General features: G+C 39.9%; 1 protein-coding gene across 1 annotated transcript in view; it reads left to right on the top strand.

The window, feature by feature from the left end:
• Positions 1 to 7: 7 nt before the first annotated feature.
• LOC109430283 (protein O-mannosyl-transferase 2) overlaps positions 8 to 17,901 on the top strand; it is a 49,677-nt gene continuing 31,783 nt past the window's right edge. Inside the window, exons 1-6 of the mRNA XM_062846164.1 lie at positions 8 to 210; positions 304 to 478; positions 1,144 to 1,417; positions 12,030 to 12,914; positions 12,986 to 13,226; positions 13,290 to 13,438. Of these exons, the coding sequence (XP_062702148.1) occupies positions 24 to 210; positions 304 to 478; positions 1,144 to 1,417; positions 12,030 to 12,914; positions 12,986 to 13,226; positions 13,290 to 13,438 (1,911 nt within the window). The 5' untranslated portion in view covers positions 8 to 23. The remainder of the gene's footprint in view (positions 211 to 303; positions 479 to 1,143; positions 1,418 to 12,029; positions 12,915 to 12,985; positions 13,227 to 13,289; positions 13,439 to 17,901) is intronic.

Here is a 17,901-nt window from a genome sequence, read left to right as displayed (position 1 = left end):
TGAACCACGCGCAGTCCGAGACCATGCTGTATTTCAAAGTTTTAAGCTTTACCGCATTATACAAACACAAATACGATCATTCGTTTTGTTTTGGATCACACTTCTTACGACACCAGAGCTCTGCCTCAGTGAATGGTGATCGAGTCAGTTCACACGCAACCATCCAGCAGAAGAGCCACGAAACGGTGTTCATCCGCGATCGGTGGGAAGGTGTGTTGCCTTTCGCTCGTTCAAGTTACTGCTGTCTGGAGAAACGTCAAAGTTTTGTTTACGTTAGCAGTACCTAGTTCTTTGTCGTTGCAGGAGAAGTTAGGCACACATGTTCTAGAGGTGATAATTTATTGATCACGGCATTAGAAAGCATGGCACTGGCAAGTGAAAAGGAAAGTGCCAAATCGGATGTGCAAACTCGAACAAAAACCACGGCTGCAAAGCACAAAGAAAGTGATGTTACATCAGGAAGCAAGAAAACTGATCTGTAAGTTATGGTTGAGTTGATGAAGTTTAAGAATTGTATGAATCCGGAACACAAGGAACGAATCCAGAATCCGGCAAAACTGGTTTTGATCACGAAATACACGTTGTATAAGTCACAGCGAAAGTGAAAGATACGAGAGCAAATATTAGCTGACCAGTAGCAATGATTGGCTGCGCTTTTACGCAATATGAGCTAACTGAAGATGCTGCATTGGTATGACGATTTAAGCTGTCGTCCGCGTTGCCCCCGCTATTTAGGATGGAATAATCTCGTCAAGGGCATTGGTTCGCAACTCAGGGGAATTAGATGAATACCGGTTTCGTGCCGCGTTGACATTTACATATAGCATAAGACGTGAATAGATTAGCGAAGCCGACTGTGGAAGATGCTTCATATTCTTTGCGGCATTCCCCAATTATAGCGCTGTTTGCAGTTCAGAAGGAATTTTATGGCCTATCTTGATCTTGATCTTGATGCATGGGAAAATCCTTGCCTGAATCGCCCAAGAAACCGTTTTTCTTCGATCGTAGTACGCAGTTGCAAAGGAATGACAATTCAAATGGCAGTCACTGTGAAAAGTTACTGCCAGGAATCGGTCAAGAACTTTCTTGAGCGATTCCTTTTGAACACGAAACTGGGCTTATATTGATATCGTTGTATTTTAGGACCTGGTGGATCGTGTTTGGAGCGATACTGGCGCTAACGCTGGGAACACGATTCTACAATGTGACGGTACCGGATCACGTTTGCTGGGACGAAACCCATTTCGGCAAGATGGGCAGCTGGTACATCAATCGGACGTTTTTCTTCGACGTTCATCCACCGCTGGGCAAGATGCTGATCGGATTATCTGGATACCTGACGGGGTATGATGGAAAGTATCCGTTTGACAAGCCGGGTGATAAGTACAACGGGACGCACTATGAAGGCATGAGAATCGTGAGTATTTAAAGTCTCATATACTGCCCATAACTGCATATTTGTAACATTTGCAGTTTTTGACAATATTGAATTATTATCGGGAATCATCTCCAAATTATCAGTGCTTTCATCCACCCAAATGAACTTGACAAGTTTGGTCTACAAAATATGAAATAAATACCAAGTCATTTTGTCTCATTATCAAATATTCACGAATGTAACCGCATAACAGTCACACTGAGAATACACACTGGCTTCATAGCGTACCGCCAATCATATTATGGTCTAATTATTTTAACAAATCTTCGCCCAGCATAGAAGAATAGCTGTAGAAGATTTCATTGCTAAAGGATTAATTTTAAGTTTATGGCAAATTCCTGAAATTTCAATCCTTTCCCATATTAACGCAAGTTGCAAACTTTGAACTCCATTTTCTCCAATGCCTACTTTTAACAAATGTGACTGTTATGCATTTATGGGCAGATAAATTCATGATTAAACTGAGTCAATTAAAAAAATGCAAACCATTTGCCGCCAAAGTACTGAGTTTGCAACTGCAGCTCTTCAACGTTAGTCATGCCTAACATTGCAGGGTTGTTGTTTGATATTCTCGCTACATGCTCTGCCCACCCACTCTATTCGTCCATATTAAGAAACTTTTAGGACGTTGTGTCAACCGCCTCAGTACTCGTCGCTTGATCACTCCAAATGCTTAGAAGTTCTCCTCGAGTATGTCTGTAGAGAACTACCGGTTTTATTAGCGTGGTACATGGTTCATTTGGTCCGGGGTGAATCTTTTTTGGCTGCAGTTTCCTCTGGAGGCCACAATGTAGGTATCATGTACCTTGTTTTTGAGGTCGATGAACAAGTGATGTGTTGGGACCTGGTATTCGCGGCATTTCTGGAGGATTTTCCTTACGGTAAAGATCTGGTCTGTTGTCAACCGGCCGTCGATGAAGCCGGCTTAATAGCTTCTCACGAGCTCATTCGTTTTAGGTGACAGACGACGGAAGATGATCTGGGATAGCACTTGGTAGACAGCATTCAATATAGTGATCTCTCTGAGGTGCTCACATTCCAAATGGTCGCTTTTTTCTGAATAGAGCAGATTATCCCTTCCTTCCACTCTTGCAGTAGCTTATCGGTATTCCCAGATCCTGACTACCAACCAATGCAGACAGGGGGTCAACTTTTCTGAGCCCATATTGATTACTTCAGGTGCGATACCATCCTTTCCAGCTGGCATCCTTGGTGAATGGCATCCTTAACTTTCCTCAGCGAGGGAGTTGGCTCATTTCCGTCCTCTACTACATTGGCGTAGTCGTTCCCTTCGTTGTCGTCTCTCGTGCCTATGATCTCCACGCCATTCAGGTGCTCATCGAAGTGCTGCTTCCACCTTTCGACCACCTCACGTCCGTCCCTCAACAGGCCCCGGCCTTACCTCTGAATATTTCGGCTCGCGGCACAAAGCCGTTGCGGGAGGCGATGAGGTTCTGGTAGAACTTCCGCGTTTCATGAGAACGGCTCAGCAGTTCCATATCTTTGCATTCCGCTTCTTCTAGGCAGCGCATTTTTGATGACGGAAAGATTCATGATGAATGAAAGTTGATGACGGAAGGTATTCAGGATTTACCGAATGGTGATGATCTGGTCCGTTGACCACAGGCCGTCAATGAACCAACTTGATAACTTCCCACGAAATTATTGACTTCATGTGATAGACGATGGATGATGATCTGGAATAGAGAGAATATAGGTTGCTGATGATTGAAATCTGTCATTTTCTGGCTCACATATGTTTTCATCAGGAAACTGTTTTCTGGTGAAAACCCGGGTAGACGTGAATATCATAATCACATACTTAGAAATTCTGAAATTTGCACGAAACGGAATCACCAAAGAATGTAAACGTTTTCAAGACTGAATCACAAATTGGACTCAATTTTACGCGCATCAGTGCTGGTTGGTTGCGTTAGATGTCAACAAATTCGTTTCACCAGAAACGTAGAATCAGTATCACGTTCATCAGCCACATTCCAACTCGGTAAAATAGCCGAGAGGTAAGAGATGTGGCTCACGATCAGAAGATCCGGTGTTCGAATCTCATGCATGGCGTTATTTTACTTTTCTATGCTTTGTCTGTCAAATCGCTTCTAGCGATTGCTAGACGCTAAAAAAAGTTTTATTTTGGGGTGTCTTGAAAGACGTAAATTTACGTGTTTCAACCTTTAAATTTGTGTTTTTGAAGATGCTCGTATATGTCAGGTTCAGGAAACTTAAAATTACATGATATTTTCCAGGTGTGCATATCTTGAAACGATCAAATTTTGATGTCATATCTTAATATGATATTGATGAGATATTCAAAAAGTTGCCAAATATCTGCTCAATATCTCATCGTGATATGATTTCAAAATTAGTACTTAATTTGATCTTTGGAAAGCCTTGTGCAACCCGCTGTATAAATGTCGAAATTTCCCAACATTGCGCATGAAAACTATTTTGTTTTCATCTTTCATTGTGCGCCGTCTCCAAATAACGTAATGCTTCAGGAGATAGGGTTTTAATAAATTACCTAACGTTTCAGAGGAATAGGGAATACAGCCCAGCGTTACAACCCATACAAAAAAAGTTGGAGTTATCATACAAAAACACATTATGAAGGCCACCAGATCCAACCACCGAGTTCAAAAATGTCGAATTAAGCGTTACCTAATAAATAGATGTTCCCTTATGTCCACCACAAATTTTACAAATGAGCACTGGGACAAAAAGGAAGTAGAAGTGGCTGTATTTTCAATAAGCGGGTTTATAGATGCGGATTCCTGATCGCCGGACAATTTGGGAGCTTTATGCTTTATCGACTCGCTAAGCAAAACACGACCATTTCGAAAAGCGGATCATTTGATTCTAGATTCAACAAAACATACCGCTGTAGACGACCAGCTTTTTGAGTTTCAACCAATTAAATGCGTAGTGATTATGCCTCGGATATACGAACAGACGATAGTCGTGACGACAACGATCTTCTGAATGTTTCCAAGGCTTTTCTGGGCAAGAGTTCACAATAGGGCACGTTCAGTGAAGTACTAGATTTTTAACTGATATTTTTATGGCTCGAAGATAAATTCTCCATTTCTGCAACGAAATTATGCAAAAAGCCTGGGTGTTATGATTCCCTACCTTATTTAATGTTGTTAGAACAAAACTTTGGAAAATTTTATTGCAAACATTGGAGAAAACAATAACACAGTTACCCAAAGTTTTGCTCAAACAGCATTAAATTAGGCAAGGAATCATGATAGCCACGCTTTTTGCGTCATTTCATTGCAGAAATGAAGAATTTACCTTCTCACCATACTACAATTCAGCTCATTACAACAATTCAATGCTTAACTGATTGCGTCCTTTTGGTGGAAATTCGTCCTGTTTTAGGCGAAAAATAACCCAAACCAAGGTTGCGACCATTCATTTGCTAAGATTTACATTCATTTGCTATTATCTCAGTTCAGAAGCATGCTATCGAAAAACAATGTATGGATGAATTTAACCTTGTAGTTTTATCTGAAAGTTTGCCGAATAATATTGGGGTCGCACACGCATACCAAAGTCGTGAGCGAGCTGTGAAGGCAACTTTCCACAGCGTGAATATAATTTACATTCACCGCGTGGAGAGTTACCTTCACAGCTCGCTCACGACTTTGGTATACGTTTGCGACCCCAATGTTATTCGGCAAACTTTCAGATAAAATCACAACGTTAAATTCATCCATACATTGTTTTTCGATAGCATGCTTCTGAATCGAGATAATAGCAAATGAATGTAAATCTTTGCAAATGAATGCTCGCAACCTTGACCCAAACATGTTTTTATACATGTCATTTTTATAGTTTGGATCACTAGCTCTGTTAACAATTCAGAGAATAGGCATAAAATGTGAAATCATCAAGAGAAAAGTGCTCTCTTAGTTTAGGAAAATATGCAATTCCTAATTGAGCCTTAATTCATTTTTATTTTCCATACAACCGCTTTAGTTTGCAAATGTTGGATGGAACTGTATAAATATTCTGCAATAAAACGTTTATCATTGGAAAATCAGAAAAAAATCAGCTTAAGATCAAAATTAGTTCTTCACATTTCCATCTGCAACATCCAGAAATCCAACATCTGAAAATTACTGCTCAATATCAAAATCAGTTCTTTCACACATTCATCTATAATATCCGATAACATTGTAAGATCTGAAAACTACTATTCAAGATCAAAATGAGTTTTCACACACTCATCTACAACATAGCGCGATAAAACTAACACAACTACCATGAGCCGCAAACACCTAGGAAAACGTAGAAGTTGATGCTCTTGTTACCTTCTATTTTCAGATATGAGTCGTAGTGCAGTGGTAATGTCACTGCTCATAAATCACAAGGTCATAAGTTCGATTCTGGTTGCGGCCATATTTATTTTTTTTACTCTAATCCATCTGTCAGATCATTTTATGATATTGGTTTGATGTGCTACAGCCCAGATCTCCCCAGATATTTCTTCTTTCTTTCTCTTGGCGTAACGTCCTCTCTGGGACAAAGCCTGCTTCTCAGCTTAGTGTTCTATGAGCACTTCCACAGTTATTAACTGAGAGCTTCCTCTGCCAATGACCATTTTGCATGTGTATATCGTGTGGCAGGCACGAAGATACTCTATACCCAAGGAAGTCAAGGAAATTTCCTTTACGAAAAGATCCTGGACCGACCGGGAATCGAACCCGTCACCCTCAGCATGGTCATGCTGAATACCCGTGCGTTTACCGCCTCGGCTATATGGGCCCCAGATATTAGTCTGATCTTATAATATCAAAATGAGATATTATTATGCTCTTCCCCATACAATTTTTTGATCTTGTTTTTGATCTTTTATCTCTTATGTCAAACAAATCAATAGCTAATTATGATTTTGAGTTCTTCGCTGAGGAATATCAAATGATGATATTGTTTTGATTTTTACTTCTCCTCGGGTACATATGTGAGCCAGGAAGAGACAGATTGCTGCGATATTATCTTTAACAGCTGCTGCTGTCGGGTCTGCTGCTTCCGCTTCTATCTGTATCGTTCTACATTCTGTCTGGTTCCATATCGCCGCAGTATTACCGCCCATGCGGCGCTCTTCTTTTCTAGAACTGCTCTGCACTCCTGTCCTCCGTCGACTCTCTCTACATACGCGATAGTGCTTTCGTTTACATTATTGATGGCTGCATTGACTGCACTCCAGCAGTTATTCAAGGGGCTTCATCGAGCATAGTCTTATCCGACAACACTGTCTTGAGATTATGCGCGTATGATAAGGCGACTTCCGGAGAAATTTGGACACAGTTTAACGATCAACAGGTAGTTGTCAGAGTTGATGTTAGTGGCACGACAGGTCCTGACGTCAATAATTGCGGGAAAGCGCCATCCATCAATCAGAACGTGGTCGATTTGCGATTTCGTTAGCTGGGGTGATCTCCAGATGTAACGATAAGGGAGGCTGTGCTGAAAGGTGGCCATGTTGTTGAGGACGAATGGCCATTAGGTTGTCCCAAAATTGCACATGGTCAAAAAGCTTGGGGGCTCACCCTGCAAATGATAGCTAAGGGTGTTAGAAATAAACTTTTGTATGACGGCAACTTTCAGAAATGACGTTTAGAGGTCGCCCCGGTGAGATTTTTGAAAAATGACCATTTTTCGTAATAAATTTCATACAAATATTTTTTACCGTACAAAAATTGGCAATACCCACTATTTTTATATTTTTTACAGCTTGATATGGATCCAAACTTCTTGGAAAAAATAATTAACGACATGTTTTGCAGGTAACTTTTTGATGCTGAATTTTTGAATTTTCTAAAATTTGTCATTTTTTGATATACTCTGCATTTTACCCATCATAAAAAGCATCTGAACCTAATGCAACATTTAAATAATTTTCATAAAAAGATAGGAAATTTTATGAGGAAAAACTTTGCCGAAGACAGCATGGCGTTTTTTCTATCCGTTTTAGAGATATTCACGATTTACTATTTCATGAAATTTGAATTTTTAGGTATTTTTCAAAAATGTCACATAAGAACTTCTTAAAAACATATACAAAGTAAAAAATCACGTATGCTCAACAATTTTTTGTCTTGATTGTGTTTAGGAATTATGGTGACATCATTTATTGAATTTTTGTTTCCGTTAACAAATTCATTTTCTTTGATACAGAAAGGTATCTACTAGCGAGAAACTTTATCATCAGGTACCATTTTGAGATGCCTCAGTAGGCCATGGCATTTTTAACGGTGATGTATTGACAATGGTTTATACGAGCATAATACACAATGAAACGCACGGTACATTTTCTATATCATTTAGAAGGTGATACATTCCGCAAAACATGCCGATTTTGTTTTTCAATGATGTTGTTCTAATCGTTCAAAGACATGAATAAAACGTTCTAGTAGTCCCTATCATTTTGATCAACATATAGGATGATAAAAATGACGTCACTTGTTTACGTCCAAAACTGTTGTTTACCAACAATAGCCTACCTTGTCTTATTGTATGCCGTGTATGTGTAATGGTAATCATATTGTTCTAACCTAGGATAACATTACGTTAACTCACTGGTTCATCTCATCCCACCCGTTTTAATTTGCCTCGGTGTATCTTATTTTCGGTGTTGATAAGATAGTTCAAGTCAGTAAGTGTAAAAAAGACATGCTCTGCTTTTTAGAATGTATTGAATTGTAACTTAGAATCTAAAAATTGTTTTCTTACGTAAGATGTTCGTAATCGCGATTTGAATTTGATATGGATCAACGAATTCACCTTTATTCACCTTGCCACTGTTTCCAGGGCTGTTTCACTGGGCCAGGACTCATACGTCTTCGTGTAGAAAAATAATTGAGAATATCGACAGGAAAGTAAGATATACGAGAAAATATGGCTCAACATTTTGTGGAGAATATCTTTAAAAAATCAATAGGCAGTACGAAGCTTGTCAAGAGAGCTAGCTTTTTAAGAAATCTTTGCTAGTTAATTTCTATATGAAGGGATTAAATAATAAAAAATAAAAATCAATTAATGATGTCACCATAGTTCCATAACGCAATCAAGACAAAAACTTGTTGAGCATACGTGATTTTTTACTTTGTATGTGTTTTTAAGAAGTTCTTATGTGACATTTTTAGAAAAATACCTAAAAATTCAAATTTCACTAAATAGTAAATCGTGAATAACTCTAAAACGGATAGAAAAAACGCCATGCTGTCTTCGGCAAAGTTTTTCCTTATAAAATTTCCTATCTTTTTATGAAAATTATTTAAAATTTGCATTAGGTTCAGATACTTTTTATGATGGGTAAAATGCACAGTATATCAAAAAATGACAAATTTTAGTTTATTAAAAATTTCAGTATCAAAAAGTTACCTGCAAAACATATCGTTAATAATTTTTTCCAAGAAGTTTGGATCCATATCAAGCTGTAAAAAATATAAAAATAGTGGGTATTGCCAATTTTTGTACGGTAAAAAATATTTGTATGAAATTTATTACGAAAAATGGTCATTTTTCAAAAATCTCACCGGGGCGACCTCTAAACGTCATTTCTGAAAGTTGCCGTCATACAAAAGTTTGTTTCTAATACCCTTAGCTATCATTTGCAGGGTGAGCCCCCAAGCTTTTTGACCATGTGCAATTTTTGGGACAACCTAATGGCCATGTTGCTGAGGGCGGTGAAATCAACGTTTCATAGGTTCTTCGAACGCCAGCTGGGCTCAATTTTTTTCCAATCAGCAATCGTATTTGGTATTCCTTCTTCTGATCTATCAGTAGAATAACTAGCCACAGAAGTTCAATATCACGACTATTCATGTGACCAACATCTACTTTGCCACACCCTTACAGCGTCAGCAGCGGTACTAGAAGTGTCAAGTTAAGTTTGTTTACCAATACAAAAGGTCCTCTAAGAGATGGCCTCTTAAAAATAGTAAGTTATTGCAATTAAAGTTATTCAAATAATTAAATGAGAAAAGTGACTACAGCGCCATTGGAGTTCTAGTGTATTTCTATTGGCCTATCTGAGCGTTCAGATTTCCTTATTTGTTTAAGGGTTCCATTTTTGCGTACTTTCCTATTCACATAGGACTGTTGTGTGAATGGGGGAAGCATAATGATCTTGATGTGATGGCTTGGAGAGCGATCGTACTCGCGTTCTAGCTGCGCGTAGAATGCGTCCTTGTCATCATCAGCTTCCAAAGTGAGGGCTATGTACATTGATCATGTCAATGTTGAACAATCCCTAACTTGTACATTAGCGTGGGTCATAAAGAACGTTTTTCAGATCAAGGATTATATTTCGGGTTCTGAATAGCTGTACAAACTCACTTTTTTCATTTACCTAATAAAAGAATAACATTATTTTGAAAGTATGTAACCGACTGTGTAAAAGTAAGTATAGTCTCAGATGTCCTGAAAAACTTTGCCGAAGAGCGCAAAGCTATCCGAGTCTTGTGACAAAAGTTATAACCTACACACTTAGAAAAATTCATGTAAATTTTCGTCACTTTGGATGCACATATAAAAGCGACACATATGACGTAAATTTGAACGCCCAAGTGACGTAATTTTCTGTCACAATTAACTGGATTTTTCTTCATATGAAACGTAATGACAAATTGTTTACGTCACCTTGAACTCAATTTTACAAGAATGACGTATTATTAAGTCAAAAGATCTGTAAATTTACGTCATTAAACTGTTTACGTTTTGTACAGTAAATTTACGTCACGATTAATTTTGATTTTTTCGTAGTGTGTACAGATCGTATGAGTGTGCTTAACATTTGACATGTAAAGGAATAACATCAATAATGAAATCTCAATTTTTGGCCAAAATTGCCAAGAGTATATCTTTTTCCACATGCATCGGATCGCTTTGCGGTCCTCGACAAAGTTATTCAACACATCCTGCTATTCTTTAACGATAGCGGTTATATAGTATAGGACATTTTCTGCCGTCTCACCAAGGACATTCGACAATTTATCAACTTTTATGGGTAACGATTTTTATTCGTTCCAATAAAGCTGAATTTTATTCGTTCCAATAAAACCGAAAGTTATTCCCCTAGGGGGTAGCACTGCTGGACATAGAAAAAACATTCGGTAATTTTTGGCACGAAGGCTCGTAAAATTGAAAAAAATACTTTCCACTATATATTATTAAAATAATCCAAAATTATTTATCCGATTGAACACTTCAGGTAAACTATCGAAATTCCAAGTCAGATAGATTACCTGTAAGAGCTGGTGTTCTACAAGGCAGCATACTGGTACCAATATTAAACAATATGTTTACCTCCGACTTATCTGTTTTGCCACAGGGATGTCAAAAATCGTTATTTGCAGATGACACGGGTATCTCAGCCAAGAGGCGGAGCGTGCGTGTCATTTGTAGTAGATTGCAGAAAAGTTTAGATATTTTTTCTTCTTATTTTTTAAAAATGGAAGACTTCTCCAAATGCTGCCAAAACTCAACCTATTATATTCCAACACTAGCTGTACCCGGCAAACTTTGTCTTGCCTACTGCGTTTTTTGGCGTTTCAAGTTTCTATCCAAGACCAATTCCCCGGTCACAAAATGTATGGAAGATCGACTTTCAAAAACTCTCAATTTTTCCATATTTTTTGCCTCATAAACCTTCCTTGGGTGAAAACTAACAGAACAAAACTAAGACTACCAATATCGGACCTTCCGTTCGCAAGTTATGCGCGGTCCCACGTATGCCACACACTATGGGCCAGAAATCAAAATTACACGACAAATGTCGAAACATTTGTTTTCTAAAATCAATCAAAGTTCATATATGTATGATTGTTTAAGCTATGTTTGATTGTATTCCAGCTGATTTTTTGATGTAGCAGAAACTACAACTTTTGTTTGATAACACAAATCGCAAAGCAGTAACACTACCCAAGTTTGAAATCAACGACAAATAACTGATAAATTGACGAGAACCTAACAGACTATATAGACCTTACTACAACACCAATTTTCACACTTTCTACCGCAACCTTCCGGGTCAGTTTGCAACAGTGTCTTCTTGGATGCCACACGTCTGGTAAACTGCTTCAGAAGGATTGTGTTCTTTGCTATCCAAGGCCTAGTTCAGAGGTTTCAGAGCTATTCAGCGACCGGCTAGTACCCTTTCAAAAAGAAAAAAAAAAAAGAAAACAATTATGAAATGTAATATGTTATTAATAAATATTGATAATAGTTTAAATTTATTTTACTAAATTAGGATGATAGTCTGTAATAATACACAGAACACCTAGATAAAGTGTCATAAATTACAAAAAATAAATGAGATACCAATAAAGATCATAAAAAAAGAAAGGACAATTTTGAGCAACTTTTCAGAAAATACGAAAAAGTATGCTCTCCCATTCAATTGCAATGCGCCAAATTTTTTGTATGGACAAAAGTTTACGAGGGGAGAGAGGGGATCTGAGACTGCAGAACTTTGGTCTAGGTGGTTTATGAACAGCCCCTAGCTAGTTTACTAACTCATTTGTTAATGAAGCAAGATCATTTAACTTTATCTCCCCCAACATTCCAGTTCTGCACCGCCCTGGGAGCGGCCATCGTGCCGATGTCCTTCCACACCGTCTGGGACATGACGGGATCGCTGACTGCGTCCGCTTTCGGTGCCGCCTACATCCTGTTCGACATCGGCATGCTCATTTTGAACCGTTACATCCTGTTGGACCCGCCGTTGATTTTCTTTATGACGGCTTCCGTGATGGGTATGGCACGCGTCACGAAACTCACTCGGGATCAGCAGAGTTTCTCGCGTAGTTGGTGGACTTGGCTGTGCTTCACGGGTGCTATGCTGGCGTGTACGATTAGTGTAAAGTTCGTGGGATTGTTTGTTGTGCTGTTGGTTGGATTGCATACCGCTAGTGACTTGTGGGACGTGCTTGGAGATTTGGCTAAGCCGGTGTCTTACACCGTAAAGCAGTTGATAGCTCGAGCAATGACACTGATTGTCTTACCGATAATTCTGTACGCCACATTTTTCTACATTCATCTGCACGTACTGAATCACAGTGGTAGTGGAGACGGCTTCTACAGTTCAGGATTTCAATCCAACTTGGTTGGAAATTCGCTGTACAATGTGTCGATGCCACGAGAAGTAGCATACGGAGCCGTAGTTACTTTGAAGAATCATAAAACCGGGGGTGGATATCTACACTCGCACAACCATCTGTACCCGAAAGGGTTTGGCGCCAAACAGCAACAGGTGACGACCTACAGCCACAAGGATGAAAACAACAAGTGGTTGATAAAGCCCTACAACAAGCAAACGGTGGATAATGTTACTTTGGTAAAGCACGGAGATTTGATTCGATTCGAACACATGCAGACCAAGCGGAACTTGCACTCGCATCGGGAACAAGCTCCAGTTACGAAAAAGCACATGCAAGTCACGTGCTACGGAGAGGTATGTAGCTGGGACGCAAACCATCTGCAAGAATGAAGGGTAGGATGAAAGCTTCTTCTTTTATTTTGCAGGAAGGACAAGGCGATAGCAATGATGTTTGGCAAGTGCAGATAATCGGCGGAAAGGATGGTGATATAGTGGAAACTGTGACGAGTCGTTTGATATTCTACCACTACATCGAACGATGTGTGCTGACGACAACGGCTAAACAGTTACCCAAATGGGGATTCGAACAGCAAGAAGTAACCTGCAATCCAAACATACGGGACCGGAGTGCGGTTTGGAATGTGGAAGATAATCAGTTCGATAAATGTATGAAAAACGAATTCTCATAATAGTAGGTTTAATTTGATTTATTCTATTTAATTATTCTAGTACCAAGTGTAAACTTTCAAGTCTACGCCCCGGGATTCATCAGTCGCTTCTTCGAATCACACGCAGTGATGCTTCAAGGTAACTCCGGGTTGAAGCCAAAAGAAGGCGAAGTGACCAGTCGTCCATGGCAATGGCCCATTAATTATCGGGTGAGTAAAACTTTACCAATTCATTTAATTACTCCTCCCCCCATGATTGGTTAAGATTTGAAATTTGTTCTGCGAGCAATTAAATTTCAAGTACGCATAGCAACAATTTGCATCATAAAGAATATCCCCCCAGAAACCGGTGAACGAAATGAAATGCATCCTTCATTGGAGGGTTTCCATTTTCCTCAAGGACTTCTTACAAACGCGTGTCTATAGATGGATGCGACGACGGAGGCTCCGGTGTGACGCAGGTATTTATTGTGAGAACCTTGCGCCCGTTGTAAATCAACTGCATCCACATCAAAAGCCCTCGAGTGACTGCAATCATGTTATAATAATCGTCAGCACCATTCTCGGAACCATCTATTCCGTGCTCTGGCTGGCTGGGAGGCTGGTTGCAAAATGTCCCGAACGACAGGCTGCTGCTGGCGGCGTACATATTAAGCGATGATTAAGCGCTTAGTGCTTTGTCTCGGGATGAGAAGTCACCGCTGCTATAGGCATATTCTCTACTATGCACTTCATGCTTGTTGTCGCCGGGTGAAGTGGAATGTATGTAGGTATGCATGCGCCTAGCTGTTGCTGCAGTAACATGTGGTGTGTGGGTGGTTTGATGCTCTTAGCTGGCATGCATTATTGCTCTGCTCGGGAAGTACGATTCTATGTCAACACCTCAAGTGCACGCACTTGGTTACGGACGCAAACAGAATTCTAGTTGGTTAGTGGGATTTCATGACCCTGAACAGGTTGTGTGTTTTTTAGGGGTTGAGTTATGTTGGAGCAACCGTACATGAACTATGGCTTGTTAATTTTAATTTATTATCGTCAATTTTTGAAGTGGCTGATAAATGTTTTTTTTTTTAAACAAGGGTCTTACTCATCTTCTTATTTTTGAATGCATTTATAAGCGACTTTTAAAATTTTTGGCCAGAGTTTTGTATTATTGTGATCATCCCTTGGTAAAAATTCCCTGACCGTAATTGCATAAGCTCCGTTTTTCTGGTATACGCATCCTTGAAATATTTACACCTTCATATTAATTATAGAAGAACTTCTTAAGCACCTCTTAATCATTTCCACTAACATGCACACTGCACGGTTATAATGGCGTACGCATGTACTTACGCCCCTTCTTCCATTTCCGGGATGCCATGTCTTTTCTAGAATCGTTCAATCCCCCTTTCTTCGCTAGGCATACGATTCGATGCACGCGACGGTGAAATTATAAGCGTTTTGCTGTGAATAACCACCGTTCAACGCCTCCGTATTCCAAGCACAAGTCACGCGTTAAGTTTTATCTTCATGGCCTCATACCTTCGTCCTGTTTCTTGCCGCTCCTACTAATAATGTTTTATGGAAAATCCAACTCCAATCTCGGACTGAGGCCGTTAAGCCTCATTAAACGTCTTATGCCGCATCAGTACCCAGTATTGCATTATTATTGCAGCAGCAGCATTATTAATTAAACGTTTAAATCCTCCTAATAATAATAATAACTCCTCATCAGAGAGTTCACCATAGATTAGATCTGTATGCTGCTATCAGAAAATCAATACGATTTATCGCGTTAAACTAATCTTAACTAGTGTCAACAAATTTCATCGGTTGAGGTTAATTGCTGAATCTTGATGCCCGTTTAAACGCTACCGCGATTCGGAATACGGAATCTTTTTGAACTAGATCTTCAGTACACTGATTTGCAAAACATCAGATGATGCATCAAAATTCCACTTGGTCCACTTTCACCCTGCAAAAGCTAAATTCAAATATTGTTTGTATTGCATATACTTTTAAAAACAACTGTTAGATTTTTGTAACAGTCTAGCGTGCAACGATCGATGCGACACTATATTTTGAATTACTACTCGAAGTTAGTTATTATTGCCAATTGTTTGTTATATTACCAATCATTCTTGATGCCCACACCCGCCACACCGACATGAACTGTGTTACATTGGGGAAAATAAACTGAACTGGGCACACTGGGTGCAAGGGAGGGGTAAAGAAAACAGAAATATATAAGCAGTCAAGTAATGTAGACGCGTGCATTTCGATTGAATTCGTTTCCAAATTCCGAGGTCCTAGATGTAACATTTGGCAACGAGGATGGTTGCAAAAGTGTTCTGAAATAAGATCCGCGAGTTAATGATTAAATTCTTTCAGAAAAGATTGTGGAAATTCGATGAAAAATGCTGCGTTCAAAACAAAACAAAAAGGAAAAGTGTTTCAAAGTGCGCGGAACGGTCTGCATAGCTCAGCCCGTCGGAAGAAGTTAATATGGATAATCCCGCCACGTCCAGCCTCCAGAGGTTCGATCCCAGCGATACTTCAACAGTATCTAACAGTTGGAAAAAATGGAAACGCTGCTTCGAGATTTTCCTGGAAGTCAACAACGTGACGGTGCCTTCACGAAAACGCTCGTATATGCTGCACTATGCGGGCAGTGATGTGAAGAGCATGAAGTGCCCGTACCACCCGGCTCAGATCTGTACACGGAATCAGTGAAATTGCTCGACGACTTCTTCCTACCGCTAAAGTGCTTGCCCAGGGAGAGTCAATCGAGAAATTTGTGCTGCGCCTGCGAGAGCAGGGAAGCCTGTGTGACTATGGAAACTGGTTGGCGAAGAACATAAAGGAGCAGATATTCGAAAAAGGTTATTCTGATGAATTAAGAGCCAAAATACTTACGAAGCCGAACATGCCCCTGTCGTTAACGGTTGAAATGGTTCGATCTTTGGAGACCATCGAGAACCACCGAAGGAATCTTTTCAAAACTGAAAATCTGAATCACGTTTCCAGTACAAAAGGAGAATGTTTTCGGTGTAATTACTCTGGGCATTATGCCAACGATGACGACTGCCCGGCCCGGTAAAAAAAGTGTGAGAAATGTCACCGGATCGGACATTGCAAGAGATGTTGCAAGACGAAAGGAGTTCGAAATGCCGGTCGTAACCAAAGAGATTCCAAATCACGACGCAAGAATACGGTGAAGCAAGTTACGAAGGACGATTCAGAAGAAGAAGAAGATTATTTCGACGAAGAAGATTCCTCCGACGATGAGGAGCAAAGCGTCAACTATGTCTTCGCGGTAACATCGAACGGCGGCGATAACGTTTCTTGCAAGGTGGGAGGAATCAAGCTAACGTGGATGGTGGACTCAGGAGTGGATGTCAACGTCATCAGTCAGTTTGCGTGGGAGTATCTCAAGAGCCAAAAAGTGAAGGTGCAATATCAAACAAACAAATTCAAGAGCAGGCTGTTGGCATACGGAAACAACCAGCTCAATGTACTGGGTATGTTTGTGGCCGGCATTGCGAAAAAGCAGTCGACTCTCAGTGATAAGATCTTCGTAGTAAAGAAACCAGGATCAAATCTACTGGGACGCAAATCAGCTACCAATTTGGGAATCCTGAAGATTGATACTTCTATATGTGCTATTCAGGCCGGTTCAGAGAAGATTGGGAAGCTAAAAGAAGTTGTAGTGACGGTTCAGATCGACTCAGAGGTGAAACCCATTCAACATACGCAGAACCGTATCCCAATTCCGCTTCAACCGAAGGTCGAGAAGGAGAAAGCTTGATGATTTTGTGGCTATATCGGTCTCTTTCTACTCATAGTATAAGGGAGTAGAGATCAAAGTGGATAATGAAATGATAGATATGATAGGATTCGCTAGGTAGCGAACAAGTGTGAAAATTTTATAGAAGGTGAAATTAGGCAAGTAGGCCATGTATTGAACGAATACATCGAATGCGTGAAACTTCTGCCGTGCGACCTGCGCTTTTAAACAGATCGGCTTGGTTGGTAATTCATACCACCTTACCAAGACTGGCAAAAGTTTCAGGCACCCGACTGCCTATGTATTGTTCTGTTTTCATCACAAATTCTATCGATCGGTAGCTTTTTCGGAATTCGCATTCCGTTCATAGGGGTATGCCTATATTGCGGCATGTTCTTCCTATTAGCTTTTTCGATCTTATTGGATAGAACACTTTTCTTTTTAAGCCAAACTTGATGATTTTGTGGCTTTATCGGTCTCTTTCTGCTCATAGTATAGGGGAGTAGATATCAAAGTGGATAATGAAATGATAGATATGATAGAATAATGAGTAGAAAGAGACCGATATAGCCACAAAATCATCAAGTTATTAATAGAATACGGTCGATAAATCAGTATATGATATAAAGGAGATTGTCAGACTACTGGAGCAGGGCGTCATCGAGCGTGCGACGTGGATCTCACGTGTTGTGGTTAGACCAAAGCAAGGCAGCAACAATGATGTTCGACGGTGTGTGGACATGCGCGACGCCAACAAAGCCATCGTGCCGCAGCATCATCCCTTTCCAACGTTTGATGATATCGTACCACATCTGCATAACTGTAAAGTGTTTTTAAAGATCGACTTAAACAAGACCTTCCATCTGGTCGAGTTGGCAGTGGAGTCGAGACCGATCACTACTTT

The sequence above is a fragment of the Aedes albopictus genome, chromosome 1 (genome assembly GCF_035046485.1).
Source record: "Aedes albopictus strain Foshan chromosome 1, AalbF5, whole genome shotgun sequence".
Taxonomy (NCBI): Eukaryota; Metazoa; Arthropoda; class Insecta; order Diptera; family Culicidae; genus Aedes; species Aedes albopictus.
The sequence above is the reverse complement of the archived record's forward strand: the minus strand, read 5'-3'. Positions and strand labels throughout refer to the sequence as shown.